This window comes from Ranitomeya imitator, chromosome 3 (genome assembly GCF_032444005.1).
Source record: "Ranitomeya imitator isolate aRanImi1 chromosome 3, aRanImi1.pri, whole genome shotgun sequence".
Classification (NCBI taxonomy): domain Eukaryota; kingdom Metazoa; phylum Chordata; class Amphibia; order Anura; family Dendrobatidae; genus Ranitomeya; species Ranitomeya imitator.
The window spans coordinates 505,621,556-505,640,608 of NC_091284.1; the positions used below are offsets into that span (position 1 = coordinate 505,621,556).

The 19,053-nt window shown below is 46.3% G+C and overlaps 1 protein-coding gene across 1 annotated transcript in view; it reads right to left on the reverse strand.

Annotated features, from left to right (window-relative positions):
- The window catches only part of CFAP47 (cilia and flagella associated protein 47), an 874,184-nt gene that overhangs the window by 136,622 nt on the left and 718,509 nt on the right, over window positions 1-19,053 (reverse strand). Inside the window, exon 57 of the mRNA XM_069757658.1 lies at window positions 6,394-6,550. Coding sequence (XP_069613759.1) covers window positions 6,394-6,550 — 157 coding nt within the window. The remainder of the gene's footprint in view (window positions 1-6,393; window positions 6,551-19,053) is intronic.

A 19,053-nucleotide genomic window follows, 5' to 3' on the forward strand; every position in this document is an offset into this window, starting at 1 on the left:
TTAGGAAGTCAGTGTCACCAGCAGGGGCAGGGTTCTTCTTCGTACAGAAGAAGAATGGAGAGTTGCGTCCTTGCATAGACTACAGGGGTCTTAACGCCATCACCGTTAAGAATAAGTACCCACTGCCCCTGATTTCTGAGCTTTTTGATAGGCTACGGGGAGCTAAGGTATTTACCAAATTAGACCTGCGGGGAGCTTATAACCTGATTCACATCCGTGAGGGGGACGAATGGAAGACGGCGTTTAACACCAGAGATGGGGACTTTGAGTATCTGGTGATGCCCTTCGGGCTCTGTAATGCCCCAGCCGTTTTCCAAGACTTTGTCAACGACATCTTCCGGGATATGCTTTCCACCTCGGTCGTAGTCTATCTGGATGATATTCTCATCTTCTCTCCAGATATTGACTCCCACCGGAGAGATGTTGGCAGAGTCTTCGACCTCTTACGGGCAAACTCTCTTTACGCAAAGTTGGAGAAGTGTGTGTTTGAGCAGGAGTCTTTACCTTTCCTGGGCTATATCATCTCTGCCCAGGGATTGGCTATGGATCCTGCCAAACTACAGGCTGTGATGAACTGGCAAGAACCCCATTCACTTAAAGCGGTGCAGCGCTTTATGGGGTTCATTAATTATTACCGCCAGTTCATTCCCCATTTCTCAACTTTGGTAGCTCCCTTGGTAGCCCTCACCAAGAAGGGAGCAAATCCCAAAGTGTGGTCTGAAGAGGTCTCCAAGGCCTTTTCTTCTACTAAGTCTCATTTTGCTAGCGCTCCCATCCTACATCGTCCCGATGTCGATAAGCCGTTTATAATGGAGGTGGATGCCTCTTCCGTTGGTGCTGGAGCAGTCCTCTTCCAAAAGGATGCTCAAGGTCGGAAGCATCCGTGCTTCTTCTTCTCCAAGACCTTCACACCAGCGGAGAGGAATTATTCCATCGGGGACAGGGAGTTGCTAGCGATGAAATTGGCTTTCTCAGAGTGGAGACATCTCTTGGAGGGGGCTCGTTTTCCCTTTCAAGTTTTTACAGACCACAAAAATTTGCTCTATTTGCAAACAGCCCAGCGGCTAAATTCTCGCCAGGCCAGATGGTCCTTATTCTTCTCTCGATTCCACTTCACCCTCCATTATCTCGCTGGGGAGAAGAATATTCGAGCTGATGCTCTTTCTCGCTCTGTTGTGTCATCTGAGGAGGAGGAAGGAGAGCCTCGGCTTATTGTTCCTTCTGAGAGCTTGAGAACCGTGGCTCCAGTGTTGCTTGAGTCTGTGCCTCCGGGCAAGACTTTTGTGCCCATAAATTTGCGACCGGAGGTTCTCTCTTGGGCTCATTCCTCCAGGGTGGGTGGACACTTTGGGACAAAAAGGACATCTGAGCTGCTGGCGAGGATGTACTGGTGGCCGCATATGCTCCGAGATGTCAGAGATTACGTTCTGGCGTGTGTCTCATGCGCCAAAAATAAGTCTCCTCGACAACGGCCGTCTGGGTTACTCTATCCCTTGCCGGTGGCAGACAGGCCCTGGGAGATGGTCGGGATGGACTTTGTAGTGGGTTTGCCCAAGTCTCGCGGCTGTACCATCATTTGGGTTATTACCGATCATTTCTCGAAAATGGTGCATTTGGTGCCGCTCCCACGGTTACCTTCTGCACGGGCCTTGGCAGCGTTGTTCATAAGACACATCTTCCGCCTACACGGCATGCCAGACAAAATTGTCAGTGACCGGGGTCCCCAGTTTGCGTCTCGGTTTTGGAGAGAGCTTTGTCGTCTTCTCAGCATTGAGTTAAATCTCTCTTCCGCATATCATCCCGAGACGAATGGGTTGGTAGAGAGGGCCAATCAGACTCTGGTCACATATCTACGACATTTTGTTTCTGCCAGGCAGGATGACTGGGCATCTTTATTACCATGGGCAGAGTTCGCCCTTAATAACGCTGTAGCCGACTCCACCGGTCAGACTCCTTTCCTCCTTAATTACGGCCAGCATCCGCGGGTTCCTGTGCCTATGCCCATGTCCTCTGCTGACTCCAGGGTGGCAGACTGGGCAGTGGAGGCACGGGACATTTGGGACCGCACTCAGGATGCCATTCGAAGGAGAAGGAGAGAATGAGGTCCTCCGCCGATGCACATCGGCGCCCTGCCCCGACCTTTGCTTTGCTCCTGGCGATTTAGTGTGGCTCTCCGCCCGTAACACCAGGCTGCGAGTTGAGTCCACTAAATTTGCTCCTCGCTACTTGGGCCCATTCAAGGTCGTGTATATGTCCCGGTTTTCCGAGTCATCTGCTGGGACATCGGGTTCGTCTACGGACGATTATGAGGTGAACGCTATTTTGGGGTTCAAGGTGGTACGTGGCAAAAAATTTTATTTGGTGGACTGGAAGGGTTATGGCCCCGAGGACAGGTCCTGGGAGCCTGTTGAGCACATTCGGGCCCCGCAGCTCATTGCTGCCTTCGAACGTAGCGAGGCCCAAAGAGGGGGGGCCCTAGGGGGGGTAATGTTAGGAGTCGAGTTTCCTCTGCTGCACAGGGGAAATCTCGATCCATCTCCGCTGCGGTCTCCCATTCTTCTCCAGCCGCAGTGGTCTGCTCAGCAGGGACATCGATCCCAGCGTCTCGCTCAGTCTGACTCTGTGCGAAGAGTTACTGCTGCTTTTCCTGCTTCTGCCATTGAAGCCAGTGCTGGGCAGCGGCGAGTGGACGTTTCTGGATCTAAGTCCTGCTTTTGTCTGTCTGAGCATGCCCAGGGCAGGATCTCCCGTTGGAGATCGAGGGTCACATGCTCAGGTACTGCAGCACATCCCATTGGTCCTTTTGACAGGTCCTGAAAGGGCAAAACTTCTGTAGCTGTTTCCTGTGCTGCAGCTATATAAACTGCGCATGACCGCACGGCCATGCGCTAGTATTGTCTTGTAAATATGTGTGTGTGTGTGTGTGTTGTGAGTGAAAGTCGCTCTTTAAATAACCCTCCCTATTGAATGTCTGTTCGCGGAAGGTGTATGTTTGCTATCTAGCGCCCGACTTATCCAACAGCACGAAACACACATTACAGCTACCAGTTGCTGTGTCCGCCAGTACGGCGCTGTGCGCTTGCTCTGCGCTTTCCTGACCCAAGCCTGGGTGGTTAGTGGCGTCCGTCAGTGCGGCACCGCACGCACTCATGTGACTTAATATTATTATTTATGTTCCTCTGACACACCCAGTTGCGGTGTTGTGCCAGCAAGTGTCTAATCGGACTTCAATCCTGTGTAGGGGTTGAGTCCGCTGACTTCTTGCTCGCGCTTTATGTGCGGTACTGCGGTCCTGTGACGCAACAGGATCGCTTCCTTCACGCGGGGTGAAGTTAACCCATGTGTGTATACTTAGTACCGCCATATAGTCCGTCTTACTAGCAGCAGGGTCTTTTACCTGCACGGTGGACCTCGGACTGCGAACGCACCTAATACCATAACATCTGATTCTTGGTGCGTTCCGCCAGTCCCTAACAGGTATCCATTATGCTTATGTTCATGCTAGCTGCAGATGTAAAATTTGATATAAACCTCACGACATATGCAACCAATTAGTGGTGTCAGGACTTATACCACTGAAACCTGTGATTGGCTGCAGAAGTCAAACAGGGTATATGGGGTGTATGAGTATATATTAGTATAAAAAGTATAAAAATAGCACTTAATTTATCTTGAACAGTGAATATATATGTGAAAACAAACACAAATTTAAAACTCAACGCAACATTGCTGTAATTTAGTTATCTCCATGTATCATTAATAGTGTTGAGCATTCCGATACCGCAAGTATCGGGTATCGGCCGATACTTGCGGTATCGGAATTCCGATACCGAGATCCGATACTTTTGTGGTATCGGGTATCGGTATCGGATACATAGAGATGTGTAAAATAAAGAATTAAAATAAAAAATATTGATATATTTACCTCTCCGGCGGCCCCTGGACTCAGCGCGGGTAACCGGCAGGCTTCGTTGTTCAAAATCAGCGCTTTTAGGACCTGAGAATCACGTCCCGGCTTCTGATTGGTCGCGGGCCGCCCATGTGACCGCCACGCGACCAATCACAAGCCGCGACGTCACCGCAAGCTATTAGCGCGCTCATTTTTGAAAAATGAGCGCGTTAATGACTTTCAAAGACGTAACGGCTTGTGATTGGTCGCGGCCACGCGACCAATCACAAGCCGCGACGTCACCGCAAGCTATTAACGCGCTCATTTTTAAAAATGAGCGCGTTAATGGCTTTCAAAGACGTAGCGGCTTGTGATTGGTCGCGTGGCCGCGACCAATCACAAGCCGCTACGTCTTTGAAAGCCATTAACGCGCTCATTTTTAAAAATGAGCCCGTTAGTAGCTTGCGGTGATGTCGCGGCTTGTGATTGGTCGCGGCCACGCGACCAATCACAAGCCGCTATGTCTTTGAAAGCCATTAACGCGCTCATTTTTAAAAATGAGCGCGTAAATAGCTTGCGGTGACGTCGCGGCTTGTGATTGGTCGCGGCCACGCGACCAATCACAAGCCGCTACGTCTTTGAAAGCCATTAACGCGCTCATTTTTAAAAATGAGCGCGTTAATAGCTTGCGGTGACGTCGCGGCTTGTGATTGGTCGCGTGGCGGTCACATGGGCGGCCCGCGACCAATCAGAAGCCGGGACGTGATTCTCAGGTCCTAAAAGCGCTGATTTTGAACAAAGAAGCCTGCCGGTTACCCGCGCTGAGTTCAGGGGCCGCCGGAGAGGTAAATATATCAATATTTTTTATTTTAATTCTTTATTTTACACATCCCTATGGATCCCAGGGCCTGAAGGAGAGTTTCCTCTCCTTCAGACCCTGGGAACCATGAGAATACCTTCCGATACTTGATGTCCCATTGACTTGTATTGGTATCGGATATCGGTATCGGCGATATCCGATATTTTTCGGGTATCGGCCGATACTATCCGATACCGATACTTTCAAGTATCGGACGGTATCGCTCAACACTAATCATTAAAAAAAATGAAAAAAGTGGGGGAAACATTGGGAAAATATTATATATCTTGGAGTTTGAAAACACAAAAGTTGGTTTAGTTTACAGGGTAATGAAGGATCCATTTTTTATGAATCACTTGTCTCTGCAACCAATATTAATTTTTAGCAATAGATTCATTAGGTACATAATAATCAACATCCAAGATTGTAAGTTAAATACAAGGATGTAAAAGTCCGGCCCCTACACCACTCACTACCACTGTCCGTTCCTCAGGGTCTCTTCTTTCTGGTGTCCTAACTCTGGCCTGTTCACCATAACCCGGGACTCCAAGCAGTGACCAGTCCTTAGAGATCACTGTGCAGTGACCTCCCAAGACTGGTTGCGGACAGAAATCCAGGCATAGAGTGTACAGGCGGGGTAATGCGGCTCATGACATGGAAAAGAACAGGCAACTCTAAGAATCGGATAATGGCCAGAGAGCACAAGAGAGGTCGGAAAGGTTAGTGGTAAGTTGAGAATAAGGTTTTTTGGGTTTTTTTTAGATCTTATGTTTATTTACCTCTCCTGATCCCAAAGCATAATAAAGTGCATTCAATTTGTGGAGAATAACTTCACTGTGAAATGAAAATCTTGGGAAAAAAATGGGAGAGCCACTCAATTCCATCCAGCAGTAGTAGCTTTCTCAGAATTTTGTTGTGCATTTTACGGATTGTACATGCTCAAACCACTAGTTTTATTTATACAAGGAGCCTAGTGAAAAATTGTGATGAGTTATGTGTACGGGCATCATAAGATAACTTCCACAATCTGAAATCATATTTTCAGGCAAAGTGACTTGATGTAAAATTAAATTGTAAGGTGTAATTACAAAGCATTTACATAAAAAAAGGAAAAAATGTCTGCAGTTTTTCCAAGTTTCATTGCAATTTAAATTACAATTTTTTTGTGCAGCCATATTTATATGACGTTAGCCCCACAATAATATCTTATACGACTCATATAAAACACTGCAAACTATAAATTAGGAATAAATAAAGTACACTAATTCCCTATAAATCAAAGTAACACCTACTTTTTCATCATTAAAGACTAGTGAAAAGATAATACAATTCTGAAAACTAATGAACGCGCAGCTGCTGATTCTCATTGCCAATGATAATGTCCTTTAACCCCAAGCAAGGCAAAGTGTTGTGATGGGAACTTTTCCTCCCTATTTCTTGGCTATTAATTTCCATTATGATTTTCAGACATTGCATGTATTGAGATATTCATCATTATTAAATAGTGAAGCATGTTCATTTTCACTGCCTCATTATTATACATCTAACCTTTTGCTACTGTGTGCAGAATTTAATTCAATTAACGTATTGTAGATTTTTAAAATTGTACTCTTATTGTTAAGTAGCTGTTGAGAAAGTGTGTTACCTGTTAGAATAACATCAACGAGAACATTCTCATTTGTGGGGTTCTTAAAGGAAATGTTGATAGAGGCAAGGTTTCCAACATTGGCACTAATACTTGCTGGTTCCATAGGTTGTGGAATGAGGCCTACTCCTGATACATAAAATGTCCATTCTTCAAGCTGTTAAAAAAAGGGTTTTTAAATTAGTTTTGTGCAAACATTTTATTGGTAATAAAGGTAGATTGGTTAACACAGGACTTTTTTTCATAAGTTTACATTAACTTGAAAGGTGGATCTGTCTCTGTCACCAGGGTTCACCATACAAACTGCATACATTATTATATAGATATTTTAGCACTAATGATGTTCCTAATTGAAAATCTATATTAGATTGATTGTGTAACCCTGATAATGAGCATAGTTTGAAACTAGGCCTACTCCTAAAATGCATATTTTAATTTCAGGTAAGAAAATCTTCAAAAAGAATTATGCAGTCGTTCTGACATTATTTTTCAAAGTAAGCACTTGAGTCTCATTAGGTTCAAATGCTATATTTTGTGGAATGATCTATAATAGTTTGCGGAACACATTGGCAATACTTGGTGGACATAAGACATGCTTTTACTTTGTACAGCTCCAGAAAGGTTGTTGAAAATATTAAGAGGTTTCTCCAAACAGGATGAATTAGATAAATAGATCAGAATAGGTAATTGGCTCAAATTCTGATCGGACGGCAAATATTATGTCACGTATACATTGAGCATCAGGCATTCATAAAATACACAAGCTTGAAGGTTCTCTACTGCTCAAACAGCTCTTGTGGTGTAAAAATACAATGACCACCAGGTTGCATCTGTGGAGTATCTGCTAATCAAGGCAGCTCTGTGGTTAGCACTAGAACCTAGCAGCACTGGAGTCCTGGGTTCAAATCCCATCAAAGAAAACAACTGCAAGGACTCTGTATGTCCTTCCTGTGTTTGCGTGGATTTCCTCTGGTTTCCTCCCACATTCCGAAGACATACTGAAAGGAAATTTAGATTGTGAGCCCCATTGGGGACAGTGATGATAATGCATGTAAAGCGCTGCGGAATATGATAGTGCTTTATAAGCAAAGCTTAACAAATAAATAAAAAAAATCAGTGGAGCAAGCTAAGGGAAATCACTTAACAGGCATATTCAGAACCAAGGAGTCAAAGACAAGAGCAGAATTCAATACAAATTCAAATTTGGGAATGGCAGGGAAAGAATCCAGAATATGAAGCAGAAGATAAGTTCATGACAAAATGTTTGAGGAATGAGGAAAAAAGATATGAAAAGTGTATAAAAATTCATCCCTAGTAATAATAACAAATTATAGGTTGTTTTTGTTCTTAGACTGTTCAAAGCTTTTCCCTAAAGATGGCCATGCACATTAGATAGGTGTAGCATAAATGTTCAGCTGATAGCAATCTCTCCTGACTCCTACATAAAAAGAAAGACTTGCTTGATTAAGTATTCCTGTGTTCTCTATGAGAGGGCCTGCCAAAATCATATGGCAGCTGCTTATTTCCAGGCTAAACAAAATCATTAGACAATTGTATTCCAACTGCCTGATTATCATGTCCCTCACCATAATCTGTCAAGGGACAGTCATGATGCTCCCATGCACATTAGACAGAAGACCAATCCCACCGAAATCACCAAGCTTAGATGAGATTTATCTAATTTCGAGTGTATGGTGGATTTAACTCCTCATTGACACTGACACATACAGTACATGTATGGCGCAAGTTGGTATCTGGTGTACGAAGGGGATGAAGAGGTGGTGGTGGTGCTTCTGGTGGTAGTGGCAAAAGCACAATAACACCTAAGGCTGGAGGTGTTGAGCCAGCATCATCGTCTGGCTACACAAGGCCTCGAAGGATCCCTTATCTGGGAGTAGGAAAACGCCTTTTAACCCCTTCATGACCCAGCCTATTTTGACCTTAATGACCTGGCCGTTTTTTGCAATTCTGACCAGTGTCCCTTTATGAGGTAATAACTCAGGAACGCTTCAACGGATCCTAGCGGTTCTGAGATTGTTTTTTCGTGACATATTGGGCTTCATGTTAGTGGTAAATTTAGGTCAATAAATTCTGCGTTTATTTGTGATAAAAACGGAAATTTGGCGAAAATTTTGAAAATTTCGCAATTTTCACATTTTGAATTTTTATTCTGTTAAACCAGAGAGTTATGTGACACAAAATAGTTAATAAATAACATTTCCCACATGTCTACTTTACACCAGCACAATTTTGGAAACAAAATTTTTTTTTTGCTAGGAAGTTATAATAGTTAAAATTTGACCAGCGATTTCTCATTTTTACAACGAAATTTACAAAACCATTTTTTTTAGGGACCACCTCACATTTGAAGTCAGTTTGAGGGGTCTATATGGCTGAAAATACCCAAAAGTGACACCATTCTAAAAAATGCACCCCTCAAGGTGCTCAAAACCACATTCAAGAAGTTTTTTAACCCTTCAGGTGCTTCACAGCAGCAGAAGCAACATGGAAGGAAAAAATGAACATTTAACTTTTTAGTCACAAAAATTATCTTTTAGCAACATTTTTTTTATTTTCCCAATGGTACAAGGAGAAACTGAACCACGAAAGTTGTTGTCCAATTTGTCCTGAGTACGCTGATACCTCATATGTGGGGGTAAACCACTGTTTGGGCGCACGGCAGGGCTTGGAAGGGAAGGAGCGCCATTTGACTTTTTGAATGAAAAATTGGCTCCACTCTTTAGCGGACACCATGTCACGTTTGGAGAGCCCCCGTGTGCCTAAAAATTGGAGCTCCCCCACACGTGACCCCATTTTGGAAACTAGACGCCCCAAGGAACTTATCTAGATGCATAGTGAGAACTTTGAACCCCCGGGGGCTTCACAAATTGATCCGTAAAAATGAAAAAGTACTTTTTTTTCACAAAAAAATTCTTTTAGCCTCAATTTTTTTCATTTTCACATGGGCAACAGGATAAAATGGATCCTAAAATTTGTTGGGCAATTTCTCATGAGTACACCGATACCTCACATGTGGGGGTAAACCACTGTTTGGGCACATGGTAAGGTTCGGAAGGGAAGGAGCGCCATTTGACTTTTTGAATGAAAAATTATCTCCATCGTTAGCGGACACCATGTCGTGTTTGGAGAGCCCCCGTGTGCCTAAACATTGGAGCTCCCCCACAAATGACCCCATTTTGGAAACTAGACCCCCCAAGGAACTTATCTAGATGCATATTGAGCACTTTAAACCCTCAGGTGCTTCACAAATTGATCTGTAAAAATGAAAAAGTACTTTTTTTTTCACAAAAAAATTCTTTTCGCCACAGTTTTTCATTTTCACATGGGCAATAGGATAAAATGAATCCTAAAATTTGTTGGGCAATTTCTCCCGAGTACGCCGATACCTCATATGTGGGGGTAAACCACTGTTTGGGCACACGGCAGGGCTCGGAAGGGAAGGCGCGCCATTTGACTTTTTGAATGGAAAATTAGCTCCAATTGTTAGCGGACACCATGTTGCGTTTAGAGAGCCCCTGTGTGCCTATGCATTGGAGCTCCCCCACAAGTGACCCCATTTTGGAAACTAGACCCCCCAAGGAACTTATCTAGATGCATATTGAGCACTTTAAACCCCCAGGTGCTTCACAGAAGTTTATAATGCAGAGCCATGAAAATAAAAAATAATTTTTCTTTCCTCAAAAATGATTTTTAGCCTGGAATTTCCTATTTTGCCAAGGGTAATAGGAGAAATTGGACCGCAAATGTTGTTGGCCAGTTTGTCCTGAGTACGCTGATACCCCATATGTGGGGGTAAACCACTGTTTGGGCGCACGGCAGGGCTCGGAAGGGAAGGCACGCCAATTGGCTTTTTAAATGGAAAATTAGCTCCAATCATTAGCGGACACCATGTCACGTTTGGAGAGCCTCTGTGTGCCTAAACATTGGATATCCCCCACATATGACCCCATTTTGGAAACTAGACCCCCAAAGGAACTAATCTAGATGTGTGGTGAGGACTTTGAACTTCCAAGTGCTTCACAGAAGTTTATAACGCAGAGCCATGAAAATAAAATAAAAATTTTATTTTCTCTAAAATGATTTTTTAGCCTGCAATTTATTATTTTCCCAAGGGTAAAAGGAGAAATTTGACCCCAAAAGTTGTTGTACAGTTTCTCCTGAGTACGCTGATACCCCATATGTGGGGGTAAACCACAGTTTGGGCACATGTCGGGGCTCGGAAGTCAAGTAGTGACATTTTGAAATGCAGACTTTGATGGAATGCTCTGCGGGCGTCACGTTGCGTTTGCAGAGCCCCTGGTGTGCCTAAACAGTAGAAACCCCCCACAAGTGACCCCATTTTGGAAACTAGACCCCCCAAGGAACTTATCTAGATATGTGGTGAGCACTTTGAACCCCCAAGTGCTTCACAGACGTTTACAACGCAGAGCCGTGAAAATAAAAAATCATTTTTCTTTCCTCAAAAATGATGTTTTAGCAAGCAATTTTTTATTTTCTCAAGGGTAACAGGAGAAATTGGACCCCAGTAATTGTTGCCCAGTTTGTCCTGAGTACGCTGATACCCCATATGTGGGGGTAAACCACTGTTTGGGCACATGTCGGGGCTCGGAAGTCAAGTAGTGACGTTTTGAAATGCAGACTTTGATGGAATGGTCTGCGGGCGTCACGTTGCGTTTGCAGAGCCCCTGGTGTGCCTAAACAGTAGAAACCCCCCACAAGTGACCCCATTTTGGAAACTAGACCCCCCAAGGAACTTATCTAGATATGTGGTGAGCACTTTGAACCCCCAAGTGCTTCACAGACGTTTACAACGCAGAGCCGTGAAAATAAAAAATCATTTTTCTTTCCTCAAAAATGATGTTTTAGCAAGCAATTTTTTATTTTCTCAAGGGTAACAGGAGAAATTGGACCCCAGTAATTGTTGCCCAGTTTGTCCTGAGTACGCTGATACCCCATATGTGGGGGTAAACCACTGTTTGGGCACATGTCGGGGCTCGGAAGTCAAGTAGTGACGTTTTGAAATGCAGACTTTGATGGAATGGTCTGCGGGCGTCACGTTGCGTTTGCAGAGCCCCTGGTGTGCCTAAACAGTAGAAACCCCCCACAAGTGACCCCATTTTGGAAACTAGACCCCCCAAGGAACTTATCTAGATATGTGGTGAGCACTTTGAACCCCCAAGTGCTTCACAGACGTTTACAACGCAGAGCCGTGAAAATAAAAAATCATTTTACTTTGGCTCAAAAATGATGTTTTAGCAAGCAATTTTTTATTTTCTCAAGGGTAACAGGAGAAATTGGACCCCAGTAATTGTTGCCCAGTTTGTCCTGAGTACACTGATACCCCATATGTGGGGGTAAACCACTGTTTGGGCACACGTCGGGGCTCGGAAGGGAAGGAGCACCATTTGACTTTTTGAATAAAAGATTGGCTGGAATCAATGGTGGCGCCATGTTGCGTTTGGAGACCCCCTGATGTGCCTAAACAGTGGAAACCCCTCAATTCTAACGCCAACACACCCCTAACCCTTATCCCAACAGTAGCCGTAACCCTAACCACAACCCTAACCGCAACACACCCCTAACCACAACCCTAACCCCAACACACCCCTAACCCTAACCACAACCCTAATTCCAACCCAACCCTAACCCTAAGGCTATGTACCCACGTTGCGGATTCGTGTGAGATTTTTCCGCACCATTTTTGAAAAATCCGCGGGTAAAAGGCACTGCGTTTTACCTGCGGATTTACTGCGGATTTCACCTGCGGATTCCTATTGAGGAATAGGTGTAAAACGCTGCGGAATCCGCACAAAGAATTGACATGCTGCGGAAAATACAACGCAGCGTTTCCGTGCGGTATTTTCCGCACCATGGGCACAGCGGATTTGGTTTTCCATAGGTTTACATGGTACTGTAAACCTGATGGAACACTGCTGCGGATCCGCAGCGGCCAATCCGCTGCGGATCCGCAGCCAAATCCGCACCGTGTGCACATAGCCTAATTCTAAAGGTATGTGCACACGCTTCGGAAAACGCTGCGGATCCGCAGCAGTTTCCCATGAGTTTACATTTCAATGTAAACCTATGGGAAACAAAAATCGCTGTACACATGCTGCGGAAAAACTGCACGGAAACGCAGCGGTTTACATTCCGCAGCATGTCACTTCTTTCTGCGGATTCCACAGCGGTTTTACAACTGCTCCAATAGAAAATCGCAGTTGTAAAACCGCAGTGAAATGCGCAGAAAAACCGCGGTAAATCTGCCATAAATCCGCAGCGGTTTAGCACTGCGGATTTATCAAATCCGCTGCGGAAAAATCCGCAGAGGACCAGAATACGTGTGCACATACCGAAACCCTAACCCTAGCCCTAACCCTACCCCTAACCCTACCCCTAACCCTACCCCTACCCCTAACCTTACCCCTAACCCTACCCCTACCCCTACCCCTAACCCTACCCCTAACCCTACCCCTAACCCTAACCCTAGTTCTAACTCCAACCTTAGTGAAAAAAAAAAAATTCTTTATTTTATTATTGTCCCTATCTATGGGGGACAAATGGGGGGGGTCATTTACTGTTTTTTTATTTTGACCACTGTGATAGATTATATCACAGTGATCAAAATTCACATTGGAACGAATCTGCCGGCCGGCAGATTCGGCGGGCGCACTGCGCATGCGCCCGCCATTTTGGAACATGGCGGCGCTCGGGGAAGAAGACGGACGGGACCCCGCCAGGATCGGTAAGTATAAGGGGGGGAGATCAGGGCACAGGGGGGGGGAGATCAGGGCACGGGGGGGCGTCGGAGCACGGGGGGGGAGGGATCGGAGCATGGGGGAGAGTGATCGGTGTGCGGGAGGGTGGATCGGTGTGCAGGGGGGGTGGATCGGTGTGCAGGGGGGGTGGTTCGGAGCACGGGGGGGTTTGATTGGAGCACGGGGGGTGATTGGAGCACGGGGGGAGCGGACAGGAGGACGGGGGAGCGGAGCACAGGACGGAGGGGAGCGGGCCACAGATCGGGGGGCTGGGGGGGCGATCGGTGGGGTGGGGTGGGGGCACATTAGTATTTCCAGCCATGGCCGATGATATTGCAGCATCGGCCATGGCTGGATTGTAATATTTCACCATTTTTTTAGGTGAAATATTACAAATCGCTCTGATTGGCAGTTTCACTTTCAACAGCCAATCAGAGCGATCGTAGCCACGAGGGGGTGAAGCCACCCCCCCTGGGCTAAACTACCACTCCCCCTGTCCCTGCAGATCGGGTGAAATGGGAGTTAACCCTTTCACCCGGCCTGCAGGGACGCGATCTTTCTGTGACACAGCATATGCGTCACAGGTCGGATTGGCACCGACTTTCATGACGCATACGCTGTGTCACAGGTCGGGAAGGGGTTAAAGCCGGCTTTCCTTGCTGACTCAGCCTCTAGCTCTTTCGCCTCCTCTTCAGAAAGTTTCAAATATAAAAGCAGCGGGTCGTCAGTGGATGCTCCCGGTCAGGACCAAATCGCTTCCTTGTGTCCTTCACCTAAACCAAAAGTGAAGGAAGCGTCAAGAGACACTACAGGTTACTCCATGGAGCTCTTTACACATACCGTGCCTGGGTTAGAACGGGAAATTGTTAACTACCCATTACAAGATGAATCGGACATGGAGTGCACTCATGCACAGCCACAGCTAGATTATAATGCTGTTCCATTGACTCAGATCACTACATTGCCCTCGCAGTGTACTGAGCCAGAATCTGACCCTGATGAGACTATGGTGCCCCGTCCCGAACGCTATAGCACCTTACACGGTGACACAGAGGAAGGTGCACATGACATTAAAGAGGAGGTGATCGATGACCCAGTTGTTGACCCAGATTGGCAGCCATTGGAAGAAGAGGGTGCCGCTGCCAGTAGCTCAGAAGCAGAGGAGGATGATCCACAGCAGCCATCTACATGGCAACAGCTGTCACCTGGCAGGCCCGTATCAGGCCAAAAACGTTTGTCAAAAACAAAAACAGTTTTAGGACAGCGTGGCCATCTGGTGAAAGTAGCACAGCGTGCAATGCCTGAAAAGGTATTCCATAGTAGGAAGAGTGCAGTGTGGCAATTTTTTAACCAAAATCCGAATGATCAGTCAAAACTTAAAGTTATCTGTAAGAAATGCTCAAAGACCTTTAGCAGACGGAAGAATCTTCTAAATTTAAATACAATGTGCATGCTTAGACATTTAACCAGCATGCACTTGGACTAACTACCAAACGTCCCGTACCGTTGGTGCAGCTGCTCAGAATGAAGGTAGTCAGCAACGTTACATTGCTTCTCTCACTGTAAGCCCACCGGCTAGGACACCACCAGCAGCAAATGTGGAGGTATCGTCGCAAGGCCAAAGCAGTCAGGGAATCACAAGGTTATTGGTAGGAAACACTGTATGTAGGCCAACATCGAGAATACTATCACCAACCCTCTCTCAATCCGCCATGTCCACCACCACCACCACCGCTAGTTCCACCATATGCATCTATCCAGTACAGCTCACCCTACAAGAGACTCTCGTTAGGAAAAGAAAGTACTCATCGTCTCATCCGCGTACACAGGGTTTGAACGCCCACATTGCTAGACTAATCTCGTTAGAGATGATGCCCTACCAGTTGGTTGAAAGCGAAGCTTTCAAAGCCCTGATGGCCTACGCAGTACCATGCTATGACCTACCCAGTCGACACTTCTTTGCAAGAAAAGCCATCCCAGCCCTCCACCAGCATGTCAAAGACCGCATTGTCCATGCACTGAGGCAATCAGTCAGTAGAAAGGTGCACCTCACAACAGATGCATGGACCAGTACGCATGGCCAGGGATGTTACGTGTCCATCACGGCACACAGGGTTAATGTGGTTGATGCAGGGTCCACAGGGGACAGCCATAGTGGGACAGTTCTGCCTAGCCCATGGCCTAGGAAACAGTTGGCTGTAGGCGTTCGCCACCCCTCCTCCTCCTCCTCCAGAAGCGAAAGCTTGTCCACAGTGTGCAGTCGCACGACCACTCCATCCGCAGCTGCCAGTAGTGTTGCACACGAGGTGTCCCATTATCGAACAGCTAGTGGTAAGCATCAGCAGGCTGTGTTAGAAATGAAGTGTTTGGGCGACAACAGACACACCGCGGAAGTACTGGCCGAGTACTTGCAGCAACAAACACAGTCATGGCTGGGCAGTGTACATCTTGAGGCAGGCAAGGTAGTCAGTGATAAGGGAAGGAATTTTATGGCTGCTATAGCCCTTTCAGAACTTAAACACGTACCTTGCCTGGTTCACACCTTGAACCTGGTGGTGCAGGGCTTCCTCAAAAATTATCCGGAGTTACCAGCCCTGCTCCTGAAGGTGCGAAGACTTAGCTCGCAAATCCACCAGTCGCCCGTACACTTCAGCCGTATGCTGAACCATCAGCGATCGCTGAATATTCCCCAGCACCGCCTAATAATCGACGTTGCAACAAGGTGGAACTCCACACTGCACATGGTTCAGAGGCTGTGCGAACAGAGGCATGCTGTAATTAATTTGTGGGAGGATACACATACACGGGCAGGCAGTTGGATGGCAGACATGGAGTTGTCTGGTGTGCAGTGGTCGAAGCTCCAAGACCTCTGCCAAGTCCTTCAGTGTTTTGAGGAATGCACACGGCTGGTAAGTGCAGCATGAGCATTCCACTAATGCGTCTGCTGATGCAAAGTTTATTCGCACATTAACCCCTTCAAGTCGCGGCCCTTTTTCATTTTTGCGTGTTCGTTTTTTGCTTCCCTCCTTCCCAGAGCCATAACTTTTTTATTTTTCCGTCAATATGGTCATGTGAGGGCTTATTTTTTGCGGGACAAGTTGTACTTTTGAACGACACCATTGGTTTTACCATGTCTTTTACTAGAAAACGGGAAAAAAATTCCAAGTGCGGTGAAATTGCAAAAAAAGTGCAATCCCACACTTGTTTTTTGTTTGGCTTTTTTGCTAGGTTCACTAAATGCTAAAACTGACCTGCCATTATGATTCTCTAGGTCATTACGAGTTCATAGACACCTAACATGACTAGGTTATTTTTTATCTAAGTGGTGAAAAAAAATTCCAAACTTTCCTAAAAAAAAAAAAAAAAAAAAAGGGCCATTTTCCGATACCCGTAGCGTCTCCATTTTTCGTGATCTGGGGTCGGGTGAGGGCTTATTTTTTGCATGCCGAGCTGATGTTTTTAATGATACCATTTTTGCGCAGATACGTTCTTTTGATCGCCCGTTATTGCATTTTAATGCAATGTCGCGGCGACCAAAAAAACGTAATTCTGGCATTTCGGATTTTTTTCTCGCTACGCCGTTTAGCGATCAGGTTAATGCTTTTTTTAATTGATAGATCAGGCGATTCTGAACACGGCGATACCAAATACGTGTAGGTTTTTTTTTTTATTATTGTTTTATTTAGGATGGGGCGAAAGGGGGGTGATTTAAACTTTTATATTTTTTATATTTTTTTCATATTTTTAAAAACATTTTTTTTTTACTTGTGCCATGCTTCAATAGCCTCCATGGGAGGCTAGAAGCTGGCATAGCCTGATCGGCTCTGCTACATAGCAGCGATCATCAGATCGCTGCTATGTAGCAGAAATGCAGGTGTGCTGTGAGCGCCGACCACAGGAGGGCGCTCACAGCAGACCTGCATCAGTAACCATAGAGGTCTCAAGGACCTCTATGGTTACCTTCCTGATGCATCGCCGACCCCCGATCATGTGACGGGGGTCGGCGATGACGTCATATCCGGCCGCCCGGCCGGATGCGGTAGTTAAATGCCGCTGTCTGTGTTTGACAGCGGCATTTAACAGGTTAATAGCGGCGGGTGAATAGCGATTTCACCCGCCGCTATTGCGCGCACATGTCAGCTGTACAAAACAGCTGACATGTCGCGCCTTTGATGTGGGCTCACCGCCGGAGCCCACATCCAAGGGGGATTCACGGCATGCGCAGTAGATGTACGGCACATGTCGTGAAGGGGTTAAGGAGCTGGCGTCTGCAGCCGAGGAGGGAAGCCTTGATGACAGTCAGCCATTGTCTTCTCAGGGAACTCTCCTGGACGAGGTGGCGGACGAAGAGGAGGAGGAGGATGATGGGGATGAATATTTATGGGAGGAGGATGCTTCACAGGGGGCATTAGAAACTGGTGGTGTTGCAAGGTCAGGTACAGGGTTTTTGCAGGACACAAGTGATGTTGATTTGCAAGAAAGTGCTCCTCAACCCAGCACAAGCAGTGAATTGACACCTGGAACATTGGCCCACATGGCAGAATATGCCTTGCGTATCCTAAAAAGGGACCCCCGCATTATCAAAATGATGACCGATGATGATTACTGGTTTGCCTGCCTCCTGGATCCACGATATAAAGGAAAATTACAAAATATCATGCCACATGAGAACCTTGAGCAAACATGGCTATCAAACAAGCAACTCTTGTAGACCGTTTGGTTAAGGCATTCCCAGCACACAGCGGCGGTGATGGTTCTCACACGAGCCGTAGGGGGCAACATGGCAGAGGTGTTAGAGGTGCACAAATCCGAAGTGGCGTTGGACAAAGGGGTTTTATGACCAGGTTGTGGAGTGATTCCGCAATGACCGCTGACACGACAGGTAGTGCTGCATCGATTCAAAGTGACAGGAGACAGCATTTGTCCAGTATGGTTACGAACTACTTTTCCTCCCTTATCGATGTTCTCCCTCACAGGTCATTCCCTTTTGATTACTGGGCATCTAAAATAGACACCTGGCCTGAATTGGCAGAATATGCATTACAGGAGCTCGCTTGCTCTGCTTCTAGTGTGCTATCAGAAAGAGTCTTCATTGCTGCTGGTTCAATACTGACCAAAAAAAGGACACGTCTGGCTACCCAGAATGTTGATGATCTAACCTTCGTTAAAATGAACCAATCATGGATTTCAAATTATTTTGCCCCACCTTCTCCTGCTGACACGTAGCTTGCCTGAAAAATGTCTTGCTTTTGGCCTCCTCTTACTGACTTCTCCAATTCCGCCATTTGCAGCTGCTGAATGTCCACAATAGGCCATTTTTATACCTCCCTAAATGGGCTGACTCCCCCCACAGGGCCGTGGTTACCACCTGGCGCAAGCACCCGTGCGAGTGCCGTTTGCCTGGACAGGTGGGTGCGCCCACTCTTGAGCGATGACTGTGGCAGTGCACAACCAACGTCAGACACACCGTCGTAATATAAGGGGCCCTGTGCCAGTACCGCCGCCCACGAGAGAATGTTCCCCCCAGCTCTAACAGTGCTCTACCACTTGCAATACTTACCTCTCCCTGCTCCACCACTGTGTAGTCTGTGCTGTTAAATCCTTCAATGGCACTGCCAATACAAATTTGTTGAAATGATAGATGATAGTTAAAATATACAGGGGCCCTGTCCTCCATTTAGACCAGTTAATACTTTGCGCCTACTACCACTGTCTGCTACTCAGCAGAGGAGCCTACCCCAGTACCTAGCTATGCCGCCTGTTTAGTCCTGTTACCAATTTTGAACTTTTAGCCTACTTTTGTATTTGGGCCTACTAACCGTGTCTGCGCCACTCATTACAGTTGTCCTCCACTGAACAAAGCTAGGCCGTCTGTTTAGTCCTG